At 48.4% G+C, this 10932-nt stretch overlaps 4 protein-coding genes across 4 annotated transcripts; 1 reads left to right on the top strand and 3 right to left on the bottom strand.

The window, feature by feature from the left end:
- Positions 1-871: 871 nt before the first annotated feature.
- Positions 872-1434, bottom strand: LY89DRAFT_738783 (kinase-like protein; the record flags this gene model as incomplete). Its single annotated transcript, XM_018220399.1, has 2 exons — positions 872-1336; positions 1390-1434. 2 exons carry the CDS (start codon positions 1432-1434, stop codon positions 872-874), a joined length of 510 nt encoding a protein of 169 aa, XP_018066521.1.
- Positions 1416-2139, top strand: LY89DRAFT_223936 (uncharacterized protein). Its single transcript, XM_018205972.1, has one exon. The coding sequence runs from the start codon at positions 1626-1628 to the stop codon at positions 2073-2075; it is 450 nt and encodes a 149-aa protein (XP_018066522.1). The 5' UTR covers positions 1416-1625; the 3' UTR covers positions 2076-2139.
- Positions 2140-3664: 1525 nt separating this feature from the next.
- On the bottom strand, positions 3665-5160 carry LY89DRAFT_673949 (uncharacterized protein; the record flags this gene model as incomplete). The annotated part of the gene is made up of 3 exons (XM_018213399.1): positions 3665-4426; positions 4479-4777; positions 5139-5160. The coding sequence occupies 3 exons, from the start codon at positions 5158-5160 to the stop codon at positions 3665-3667; spliced, it is 1083 nt and encodes a 360-aa protein (XP_018066523.1).
- A 2654-nt stretch (positions 5161-7814) lies between these two features.
- LY89DRAFT_700094 (uncharacterized protein) lies at positions 7815-9907 on the bottom strand (the record flags this gene model as incomplete). Its single annotated transcript, XM_018217101.1, has 7 exons — positions 7815-8044; positions 8424-8789; positions 8847-8947; positions 9020-9298; positions 9428-9480; positions 9630-9790; positions 9838-9907. The coding sequence occupies 7 exons, from the start codon at positions 9905-9907 to the stop codon at positions 7815-7817; spliced, it is 1260 nt and encodes a 419-aa protein (XP_018066524.1).
- Positions 9908-10932: the final 1025 nt, after the last annotated feature.

The raw sequence follows: 10932 nt of genomic DNA on the forward strand, positions 1-10932 counted from the left end.
CTCTTCTTATGGCAATAAGTTGAACGGGGAAGGATGTGTCTGTGGAGTATGATTAATGTTACAGGAGCACCAACGAAAACCTTCTAGATTATCTAATGAGTATTGCTTTGACCACTACTTTCTTCGCACGAGATATTGCTCCCAAGATCTTGCTCGAGTGAGCACCTATATGTTCTGAAAATTCATTTGTTGTCTACTTAGATCTTTCTTCAAGCCATATTCGTGTCCGGGAACTTTGTACATTTCAATGTCACAGCGTGATATTGTCAAATACAAATCCGAGCCTTAGTTGTAGAAGGGCGCTGGCTTGCAATGCGGCATAGCCTGAAAATTTAGCGATAGAAAGCCTGTCTTCTGGTTTTTAGTCCTGTTTTACGACCCGCTGAAATGAGGCTTTCGCTTAGCGATGCGAACAATATCTTTCTCGCCTCAGACACTTGACATCCGTCTCCGTTCTTCTCCATAAAGATCAAGACAAGCATATAATCCAATCAAAATACAAAGCTTATATGAATAGGCAAAACGAACAAGCAAGTCAGGCCAAGTACGCGAGATCATAAACCTTCAAAAACCTCTCTTGCAGTAGGTCTATCTTGTTGCTTGGGTTGGACCATGCTTTGAATGCAAACCGCCAGCTTCCTGTACATAGGATCATCGTGCAGATCGTTCAACCAAGCTTGTAGAGAGTCTCTCAGAGTTCGAGTATCGTGAAAAGTATTGTGCGCTGGAGAAGTGGGAGAGACATTCTTCATGCGAATCTTCCGCATTCGGCAAATCCTGTAGAGCCAGCCTGAACAAATGCCACCATCTCCATATACATGCAACCTAGAGCCCACATATCGATAGGCTCCAATGTTAGGCCCGTTTCGTCTCACCAGGTTTCTGGCGCCGAGAAGGTTGATGGACAGAAGTGACCCTTTGCTGGGTGCGTGTCAGGCAAGATTGGCAAGGAGTGTCCGAAGTCGGCAATCTTCAGCGTTAGGTCATGCTCGGAAGTCTTGTAAATGAGGATGTTTTTGTGTTTGAGATCGCAGTGTGCGATTCCTGTCTCATGTAAAGTTGCGAGACCTTCTACGAGCGGTGCCATTCGTGCGTGTATGGAATTGCTGTAGTCGGAGAAATCGGGGACTTGCATTGAGCGCTCCATGTCGCCGTCAGCTAAAGGGAGGATGAAGTAATGTGATTTAGGGGTGGTGAGGGGATCTGTGAGGAGTGTTGCGATATTGAATCTTCCTAGATCATGTGCCTTGATGTGTTTAAATGCCGCTCGTTCTGCTTCAAAGCATTTCCGCGACTGGATGGGCAATCTCTTTACGGCTACTGCGAGGGTACTAGGCTTATATCTAGCTCAGAATTTGTTGATTGTGGCATTATTGGAATAGCACCCACCGACGTTATGGTGTCTTCAAGTTGGCAAGGATGGAATTGAGCCATCATCCGGAATACACAGCTAAAATCACTATTTCCTGACCGGAATCTCGACACCTCCCAACCATCAGGTTCAAGTGATCTCGCGCCGCCTTTGTTCAGGCTGGCTCAGGCCCGGCTCACCTTCGGCTCAGGTCTGCTCAGGTCTGCTCACCCATCTCACCAAACATCATCAACTTTTAACAAGGGGCCCGAAAATGCCCCCTTTCCCAGCCAGGGATCCCAAATCTGTTCCCACTGCACTTTCACAACTTATGCCAGCCAGGACTCATTCCCAGACAGTTATCCCCGTCTGCCCGTCTTCCATGCAGGGACATTTTCTTGCCTCTTACTTCAGTGTGTTTGACGTCGTTCTCTGCGGTTTGCCCGGGGCTTCTTACTCTATAAATAGCTATCTCCCTCTTGCCTTCCAATCTTTTCTCTCCCATCTTCTCTCCCATCCTCTCACACATCTCCTCACACCTCCTCACACATTTTCTCACACATCTTCTCACACATCTTCTCACACATCTTCTCACCCATCCTCTCACCCATCCTCCCTCCTATCTTCTCACCCTCTTCTCATCCTTTTTTCATCCTTTTCTCACTTTTCTCTTCAATCCCTCCCATCGCTTAAACAAAACCTTCTCTTCTCGTTTCCACTTTAAAGAAAAATGGGGTCGAATGGAGAAACGGTTGAAGAGATTGATTGAATAGGTAGGTTATTTGCCAGTAGATAGATAATTTATAGCTTTGTAAGATAGAAAACAAGACCGTAATAGTTGATATGATCTAGCTAAGTCTCAGAGCCCTGATTCTCTGATGTATTCTCACGCTGGCCTCTTTTGTAGTAGAGCAAATTGCAAGGTGGGCAGTGGAAAGAGACGGATAGTCCTGACGTGGTGATAGAACTAATGAGACAGCGGCCCTGACAAAATGACACAGCGACAGCCATGACGAGATGGCAGAACTGACGAAATGACAACTCTAATATTGTAGCATAACTGACGATGTGACAGCTCGGATATGGTGATAGAAGTGGCAAGACAACACCTCTGACACTGCAATAATATTAACAAGGTAATGGAAACGGGGAGGCTATCGCAGAGGCAGGTCTTTGACTCTGTAACCCAGCCCAACCCAGCCGCTCTGCAAGAGAGATGACGTATTATTTATTTGAAACGGTAGTCTTCGACAAACATACGCCATGAGCGACGAAGGTGGAAGCTCACGTTACAGCAGGCTGGTAAATCAGTCAGTCAGTCAGTCATCAGTCGAAATTAAGCTATGTTTTTGAGTCAAGTCTTGAATCTAGATCGCGAGCCCTAGTCTGCGACGTCAACAAATTTGAGAGGGGAAAATCGAATAGGTGCAAAGCAGCACTTACACTCGCCGCCTTTCTGTGATTGATCTGGCTTTAGGATCATGCCATCCATCAATGCTTGCGGGAGTGGACCATCGGACATTTCAATTTACTTCCAAAGCAATCCGTAGAGAAAGCTAGAGGACCTGCAAAACATCTATAATAGAAATGTGTTCCTCCGTGCTTCACTTCCCCCCGCTCTTCGTAGCCGTCATTTTTGTCGAGGATTAGTCGTAGATTCGTTCGCGTTGACTCAAGTCGTTCTCGGCTTTCTCACTCATCCTACGTATCTAAATCAGCATTCTACTATGTATTGGCTGGGCTAACTGTGAGAACATATGCATCAAAGTGAGTACGTACCTATAAGTATGTTCTCCTTCGCTAGTCTGCCTTATTCTGGAGTTGATGGCTTGGTTCATTGCTGCGACCAGTGATGGCATCGCTACTACTGATGTTGCTAAGTGATTGAGAAGGACGGACTCTGAGATAGGGAAGAACTTGGCGTCGTTCGGGAACTAGAAGCTCTTTCACCGGCGAACGGGGATGCCGGCTGAAACGCCGAGGAGAGCTTGCTGACTGTAGGAGAGAGCTCAGCCTATTTTTAGAATTGGGGTGTCAAAATCTGGCTACCCCACCTTTCTTGTTCCCAGGTATACGATTCAGGACCCAGTGTGAGTCAAGCCATCGACTCAGATTTTGAAGGATGGCGATTGCAGATCAGGCTCGGCCTCTGCCTTATCTCGGACGATTACGCGTTCAATTTGGCTCTCGCTCTGAGCAAATCCGGTGTGCATAGATTCACTCGTTATGTTCGGTGGTTTTTGACACGAGAAGGAACAGTCGACGTTGGGTAGAATGGTGATATGACGTTGGGAAGGTCGAGAGATTGTCGATCTAACCCAAAAGGCTTAGTCGGACAATCAGAGCCGCGTCAGCTTTCCAGCCACGTCTAAAATAATGCAGCGACGGCGTTGTTAACGTGATCAACTGGCCATAGGGGAGCTCCTTATGTCTAACCGTGATCGGAGATACGTCGTTTGGAGTTGATATATGACCTGTGGTATTTTCAGCGAGTGCGGCCTCGGCTAAAGCTACCCTCATCTCTGTGTCGCTATTGCCAGTGTGAAGTGGCTCCGGGGGCGTTCTCGGCGAAGTTAAAGGTATCTCAGTGCACAGCGAGGCACTCGGAGAGGGTCGTGGCCGAACTGTAGACGTCGAAGCCTGGGTTGACAGATTCCTAGAAAGGGACGATGAAGGCCAGTGCGCAAGTGGTAGCACAACACTCTCATTTGGAAAGTGATACAGCTTCTTCTTTGACTTCGAAGCCCTTCGGACCTGGCTGTCTAAGGTTGCTTTCAACCGGGTTGCAATGCGACTAAGCTCCCCGTGACGCTCCACCGGAACGTCTAACCAGTCTGGTAGGGTCCATTTGTCGTAGAGCCTGCCGTGTGTTCGAGGCACGTGGAAGCCGCCGGGGAGGAAGAAGAAGAGATTGCACAGGTAGCAAGCACTCTTGCTAGAGCAAATGAATCTCGGTCGCGGATAGCGTGGATGAAGCTCATAAAAGAAGAGGAGCTGTATCCCAGCGTGAACCTTCCAGGGTGATTCTTGGAGAGAGGTGGGCATCTGGATCTGGAAGGGCTCCACCTGAACGTTCTGAAACACGCGGCACGTCCTGTCCCTCGCAGCACAAATAAGATCCCCCAACCACCTCGTGTGCTTCGACTGTCTCCGCGTGGAGGTCCGACATGCCTTCTAGCTTGGTGAATAGGACGTGCAGAGCTCGTGCTCTATCTCTGCCAGCCTTCAAACTGCTCTTTGTCAGCCCTGATCTGGCCTTGACGGACTTGTCGTTGATCGCCTCGTGCAGTTGAGTAATAAGGCCTAGTCTTCCAGTAGTCTTCCAGGTCTCTCCATGCCGTGATCGTAGTCGTGAAAGGATCCGATATAGGTCTAGGACAACGACCTGTCGAAAAAGAGCCTCGGTGTCGTCGGCTTTCGAATTCTCTAAAAGGCAAATCAGTTAGATTCCGGAACTTGGTGGGGATATTCACCCTCGCCGCGTAGCTTGCTTCAAGATTTTCGCAAGCATTATGAACTCTCGCATCACCTCCGAGATGCTATCCGAATCGTGATTCCTTCCCGTTGCAGTGTCCTTCAACGCAGACAGCCATGACCTTCAGGCTTTCATCTGAAGTGGCTGATAGAAATGCCAGGTTGCTCGCAATCTCCTTCTCTCGCGAGATGCTCAAATGGCGCGTTCGGTCTACCTCAGGGACGGCAATGTTCTCGCTTGGCACCTCAGGGAGCTCATCTAGCTTTCGGAGATGGCTAATCGTTTGCTGTAATTGCGGGCGGGTGATCGCACCTCCCCACATCGTTGCTTCCATGATCCTCTCTTCTTAGTGACCTGCCTCGTTGCCACGCCAGGACATGGTCAGGTCGTCGTAGGTATGATGCGGGCAGTTGCGAAAAGGTAAGGCAGTTGGAGAGAGGTACGAGGATGGTCGAGGTGGTCCCAAAAGCGTTGTTGAGGAGAGGGGGTTGGAGCCATAGGCGAGTGATTTATAGCAAAGGCGTGCTAGGTGCTGCTCGAATCTCAGTAAACCACAGTAAAGATGATATCAAGGCTCGGAAGAAGCTGCGATGTTACCTGATAGATGTATTGCAAGCCTGACTCAAATGCCAATTCCCGACTCTGATTGTCCGGAGATTCAGCAGAAGAGACGCTGGGCTTGAGAGTCTGGAAATGACGAGTTTCAGCCTAGTCATCCAGACGTCGTATGGTGGCCTGGCAGGGACGCAAAACCCCGTCTTGGGGCTCCAGCTTGATTTGTGTTGGTTTTCGACAATGAAGAATCTCGCTGTGCGAAGTTGAGGCGTGCCTGGAACTGTTCATTGGGAGCCGAGCCGAGCCGCTCTAAACATGTCGCCGTGCTGCTTCACGACCAGCCTCCTCCACGACGAAAGCCACCGACATGCAAACATCGAGCTTGCAGCCACGTGTCTCGGTTCTATTATTCGGTTCTATTATTCGGATACATAACACCCCATCTGCTTTCTCTCTGGTCTTTTGGGCTCGGGGAAGTGCCACCATGCCAAGGTATGGTGGTCAGCGGTAAATGTCAGCCACAACCCAACCCAGCCCAAATCAAGCAAAAAACGTCACCACCGTGAAGCACCCAAGAATATGCTCTCTTCGTTTGGCTTTTCCCCTTCCTGGTTCTAACTACCTATTCCTGCACATTTTCCACTGCTATGTGAGGCGAACGCCTATATTCCAGCAAAAACGACTAGATTTCCGCCGGGCTAAACTCCTGCTCCAGTACCTTGATTGCAAACTTTGTTATTAGCTTCTTGAGCGTGTCTTCATCTCCTCGCCCGCTCTTGTTTGGTAAGGTATCGTCGCGCATAAATAGGGCGCAAAAGAGTCGAGCGTTAATGTCCAGGTTAGTGTACCAAAGCTCTAGCTTCATATCCACTCGACTTGGTCGAATCAGCGTAGCGTCGAGACGCTCCGCGTGGTTCGTCGTCATAATCAGTACCCGTCCTTCCTACGAACTAACACCATCGAGAACGTTTAGAAGGGCCGATAGAGACACCCTTCCTTGCGACTTTCCCTTTGTTGAAGAGCTTGTCTCATCTTGATCAGTCTTCACCGTTCCGCGCTGTCGAGATTGTGTTGCATCCACGGCATCAATATCTTCAAGAAGGATGACGCAATGCGCGGGGAGTTCAGTGAATAGCTCACCCAGCGAGCTCTCGTCCACACTGCCCTCGTTCTCTGGTCGAGGCCTAGATTATTATACTTGATCTTGAAGTGTATCCTGCTTGCAATGGCAGGGTCGATCTGTCCCGTGATGACTTTGTTGGTGTATGTATCCCCTTGTCAGTTGGAATTCGGTTGTATCCACTCTTATTCGCTGGTTTAGGACTAGCTCAGGGGCTCTTAGTGCTAAAAACTCTTCATGCCTATATAATCCTCACTCCTGTACCCTCACTTAGATTCTTCTCCTTCAGACTTATCAATACTACTCTTTCTGCCCATATTGTTGTTCCCATGACATGCGCACATTCCATCTGATACCCCTGTCTGCGGCTTTCATCTCCGCGGGAAAAGTGACTAACCACGAGCCAAAGCTTTGCTCAACTCTCGCGTTCACGTCGATTGCGCCGAGCCTGTCGCGAGAATATCACGACATTATGTGATAGAGTTCTACACCGGAGGAACGCCGCGGCGGTTTGGCAGCAGAATCATGCTGCATATGCCTACGAGACTGGGAGATTGAGGAGGTAGAGTGACGACGGTGTCAATGGACATTCGATCATCCAGAGAACATCGATGGTTAGGCAGCCGCCAGTCTCGACAGATGACTAGGCTAAACAGAGGCTGCAGCGGATGACGGTACAACGTGGGCCAGGCAGTTATTTGAAAACAGGATCCAGCATTCCCACTACATGTGTTCGAACCCGCTATTGCAAGTCCGTCCCTAGGCTTCTGCTGGACGAATATCTGATGAGGACCTCATACTTTTATCGGCTAGTCCCAACGCGGGATCACGGTACGGTCGAGGGAGGCGGTGTTCAAGGCGAGGAGGATGGGAATCAAATGTCACCAGGAAAATGAAGAGGTTGACATCAGAAGAAGGATAAGAGGTGGATTGTCTTTATCGAAAACAAGTTGGTGTAGTGTACCTGACTGGATTCCCCAAGGTCTTGCCTAACTCCTGCGGTCACAATTCCATCTAAATTTCTATAATTCTCAATTAGAGTAGTTCCTACGTCTCGATCACCGAGTATACATACCTTGGAGCAGGTTGGCCAGTCACACTGGAATGGGCGTGCAGCTTGCTTGTTTTTGACTACCCCCATGACGTCTATTGTGTTTGTTAGATGATGAATTGATCGCATGTGAGCGTAGAGAGCGCTGCTCTGGACGAAGCTCTTGCCACAATCAGGACAAGAATATGGTCTCTCATTCGTGTGTACCCTTCGGTAGCAAACAATACGCTTGAAAATACTGACTTGTAATTGGTGAAGCTATTCACTGATGTAATTCTATAGGTCGACCCCTTTTCCTTGGCTTTTTAAATGCTTTTTCCTCAATCTTCTGAGATAGTGAAGTATCTGGGGTAACGTCTCGCGAACTAACACGGCTTGATTGACTGCCAGCTTCCTCTAGAGACGCGGTATCCTGACTTGATTGGTTAGAGAGATGATGGCTTTCCAACTCTTGCGAAAGTCCGGATTTCTTTGGCTCGGATTGTTGCGAGACTTTAAATCGGGCGGTAACTTATCGATAACCGAATAGATTTTTTTGAAGTGAGCTGGTATCTATATATCGTAGACACTTTTGGTGAACTTGTATGCCGTCTATTTTTCCTTGCTATCTAATGCCGTAAAATCGAATGTATAGATAGGATGGCGTGTGACGGGTTGAACCCGATATTTGGCTGCACTACTACGTAGTGCAGCCTGCACGTGACTACGCGGGCCTGCACATGACTGCGCGACGCTAAAGCGCGCGGGCCATTCTACGAACCAGCGAGAGCCCCTTTTAAAAGAGCTCCTCGTACAAAATAGAACTCTTCTCTCTTTAGTTAATTCTTCTTGTAATACAATCAGGTTCTTGCTTTGACTCATTGCATCCAACCCGTGACATGGCGGTAGAAAGTGGTTTTGCTTCTGTTAATAATAGGGTAATGGCCGTAGATTTTTACTGTCCGATGATCGTGAGAGAGTGAGAAGGCCAGGATTTCCCGGTGGAGCTTATTCTCGCGCTTTACAAGCCTAAAAAGTTCCACAATCCCCCTTACCGCTATTGTCATGCTATAAGCATTCTGTCGGTCTGCAATATCAAGAGCTGTAGCGCCGCACTTTACTTCGCACGTCAAAAACGGGAAGTACATGTAGTACGTGGCCATGAAGAAAGACGTGTCTGTAAGGTCGCCAACGAAAAGCCCAAGCCTTTTAAGCTGATCTTCTGTGAACGCTTCTCGCCTGAATCCTACAGAATAGTCTGGTTGCGGACGAGTCTTGGTTATGGGGATGGAATTGTTCTAGCCCTCATTAGTACTCTCGATCAAGCACTGAAGGTTGGTGGCGCCACATGTAGCTAGTGTTTTCGCAGAAGGAACTATCAATAGCGAGATATCCCGGATGACTCTGGTCTCGTTTCTGTCTTGTATCTTCCGACAAGTTAATTTGAAAAGGTCGTCGCGGAATAACGAGTTATGAGGAACTTGTTACTCCGCGCTAAGGAGGGTTTGAAGATTGTTTTTGCTTTTGTCTGTGATCCCTAAATCGGACTCGTCTATAAAGCTGTCTTTGGTAGCAAGTATAGTTTTATAACGTGCATCTTGGTAAGGGGTACTTTTGGCTTCCCTCGGCTTTTGATCGCTAGGTGTAGTAGAGCTGGGCGCGGCAGAGCTGGCTTCCGATTGTTTACCGCGAAGAGAAGATGATGACTTCCGCCTTGCAAGTAGGTGATTCATGTTCGTCTCTGGCACCCAATATTTCTCGTACCAGCTGTCTTCTTCGAAATCTTTGTTGAAATCTTTCCTAGCCTAATCGTCTTGTATGAAATATTCCTTGGGCCAGCGTCTTGTTCTTCTCCAGTAATTAATTGGATTATTCTCGGTGCCGCCAATCGCCGACTCTTGGCTAAGTGTATCCCCAACAACCGAGCTTGTAATAGATGTTCGTAGTCGCTTTCGAGCAGGTTAAAGTAGAGCGCTTTTAGGTGGATTTTCGGATTTTTGCGGTCGTCTGCGTTTTCGATCCTCGGCTTTTAGAGGTGCCGACAAGTTCTGTGGAAAAACCTTGAGTTAGCTGTATAGCATAGCAGGAGAAGAGTGACATGCCTCATTCCCGGGAGTGTTGCTGGCTGGGAGGGGAGATGCTTTGGTTCGGTTCTCGTGTCCTTGGTTCGATCCTGGCGGCGTTCTATGTTTTCTAGGCGTGCGCTCTTACGAGAAAATAGCTGTGGTCGTTTCTTTTTAATACCTTGAGGCCGCTTCCCTATCAATGATCAGTGAAAGTATGCAGCACGGGGATGAATTGCCTACCTTGATCTTTTGGCAGCGAGGGTTGCCGCCTAACTTTTCGGGTGTTTGGTTTTGCTTGACGAGGGGCCATATTGACTGGAGAGAGGAGGGGTAAGAGATGAATTTATGTTGCCGCTTGGTCTGAAACGGTTGAAGGTGGACGGAAGGATGTGGCGATGCAGGACAGGACAGGATAGGATGAGGGTGATGGGGACAACTGCGCTAAAATATCCCAGCGGCAACCATTACTATCTTTGTCATTTCGTGGATACAGCGTCCCTCCCCCGGACCACTCACATGTGAGCCCATCAGAAAAGAGTCGAAGTCGAGTTGGGTTGGGTCAGCGTCGGTGCTGGGAATACCCGACTTGTGGATGAAGAGGAGAAAAAGTTAAGGGAGCCTGTGCTTCGGGACGTCATTTGGCGCTATGCCGGATAAAGATACCAACCCGAAAGTACGGCGGAGGTACCCGAACGCTTACCGTTTCGGGGAAGGCTCTACACGTGATCCGCTCATGGTAGGATCGAAGGAAGTAAATCATGTGACATCTGGAACTAGTGCCCTTTAGGCTTAGAGCTGGACGGAAATATACTTCATCATCACTCCTTACCGCTGTGTGCAGGTTTCCTCTCGAATTCAAAATATTAAATCCCAAGTCCGACACGCGACGCGACAAAATGGACTACGATGAGATTCTGTATATCAATGACGTTGAGCAGTCCGCGGCCTGGCTGGCAAAATTGAGAGAATGTCGCCCAGAACTTCCAGCTTAGGTTTCTGATTTCCACTCCCAGTGTTGTTATTCGCGTGTGATAATTAACTTGAATTTCTAAAACTACAGGGTTAACTTTGTGCTATATATAATGCCTAAACTTATTAGTGTGACGGGTTGAACCCGATATTTGGCTGCACTACTACGTAGTGCAGCCTACACGTGACTACGCGAGACCGCATGTGACCGTGCGACGCCAAAGCGCGCGGGCCATTCTACGAACCTACGAAAGCCCCTTTTTCTAAGGAGCTTTCGTACGAGAAGGAACTCTTCTCTCTTTAGTTAATTCTTCTTGTAATACAATCAGGTTCTTGCTTTGACTCATTGCATCCAACCCGTGACAA

This window comes from Mollisia scopiformis (assembly GCF_001500285.1).
Source record: "Mollisia scopiformis unplaced genomic scaffold LY89scaffold_22, whole genome shotgun sequence".
NCBI classification, from domain to species: Eukaryota; Fungi; Ascomycota; class Leotiomycetes; order Helotiales; family Mollisiaceae; genus Mollisia; species Mollisia scopiformis.

Excerpts from the sequence above, each read along its gene's own strand:
- LY89DRAFT_223936 (XM_018205972.1), top strand. The coding sequence starts at position 1,626 with ATGCCCCCTTTCCCAGCCAGGGATCCCAAATCTGTTCCCACTGCACTT.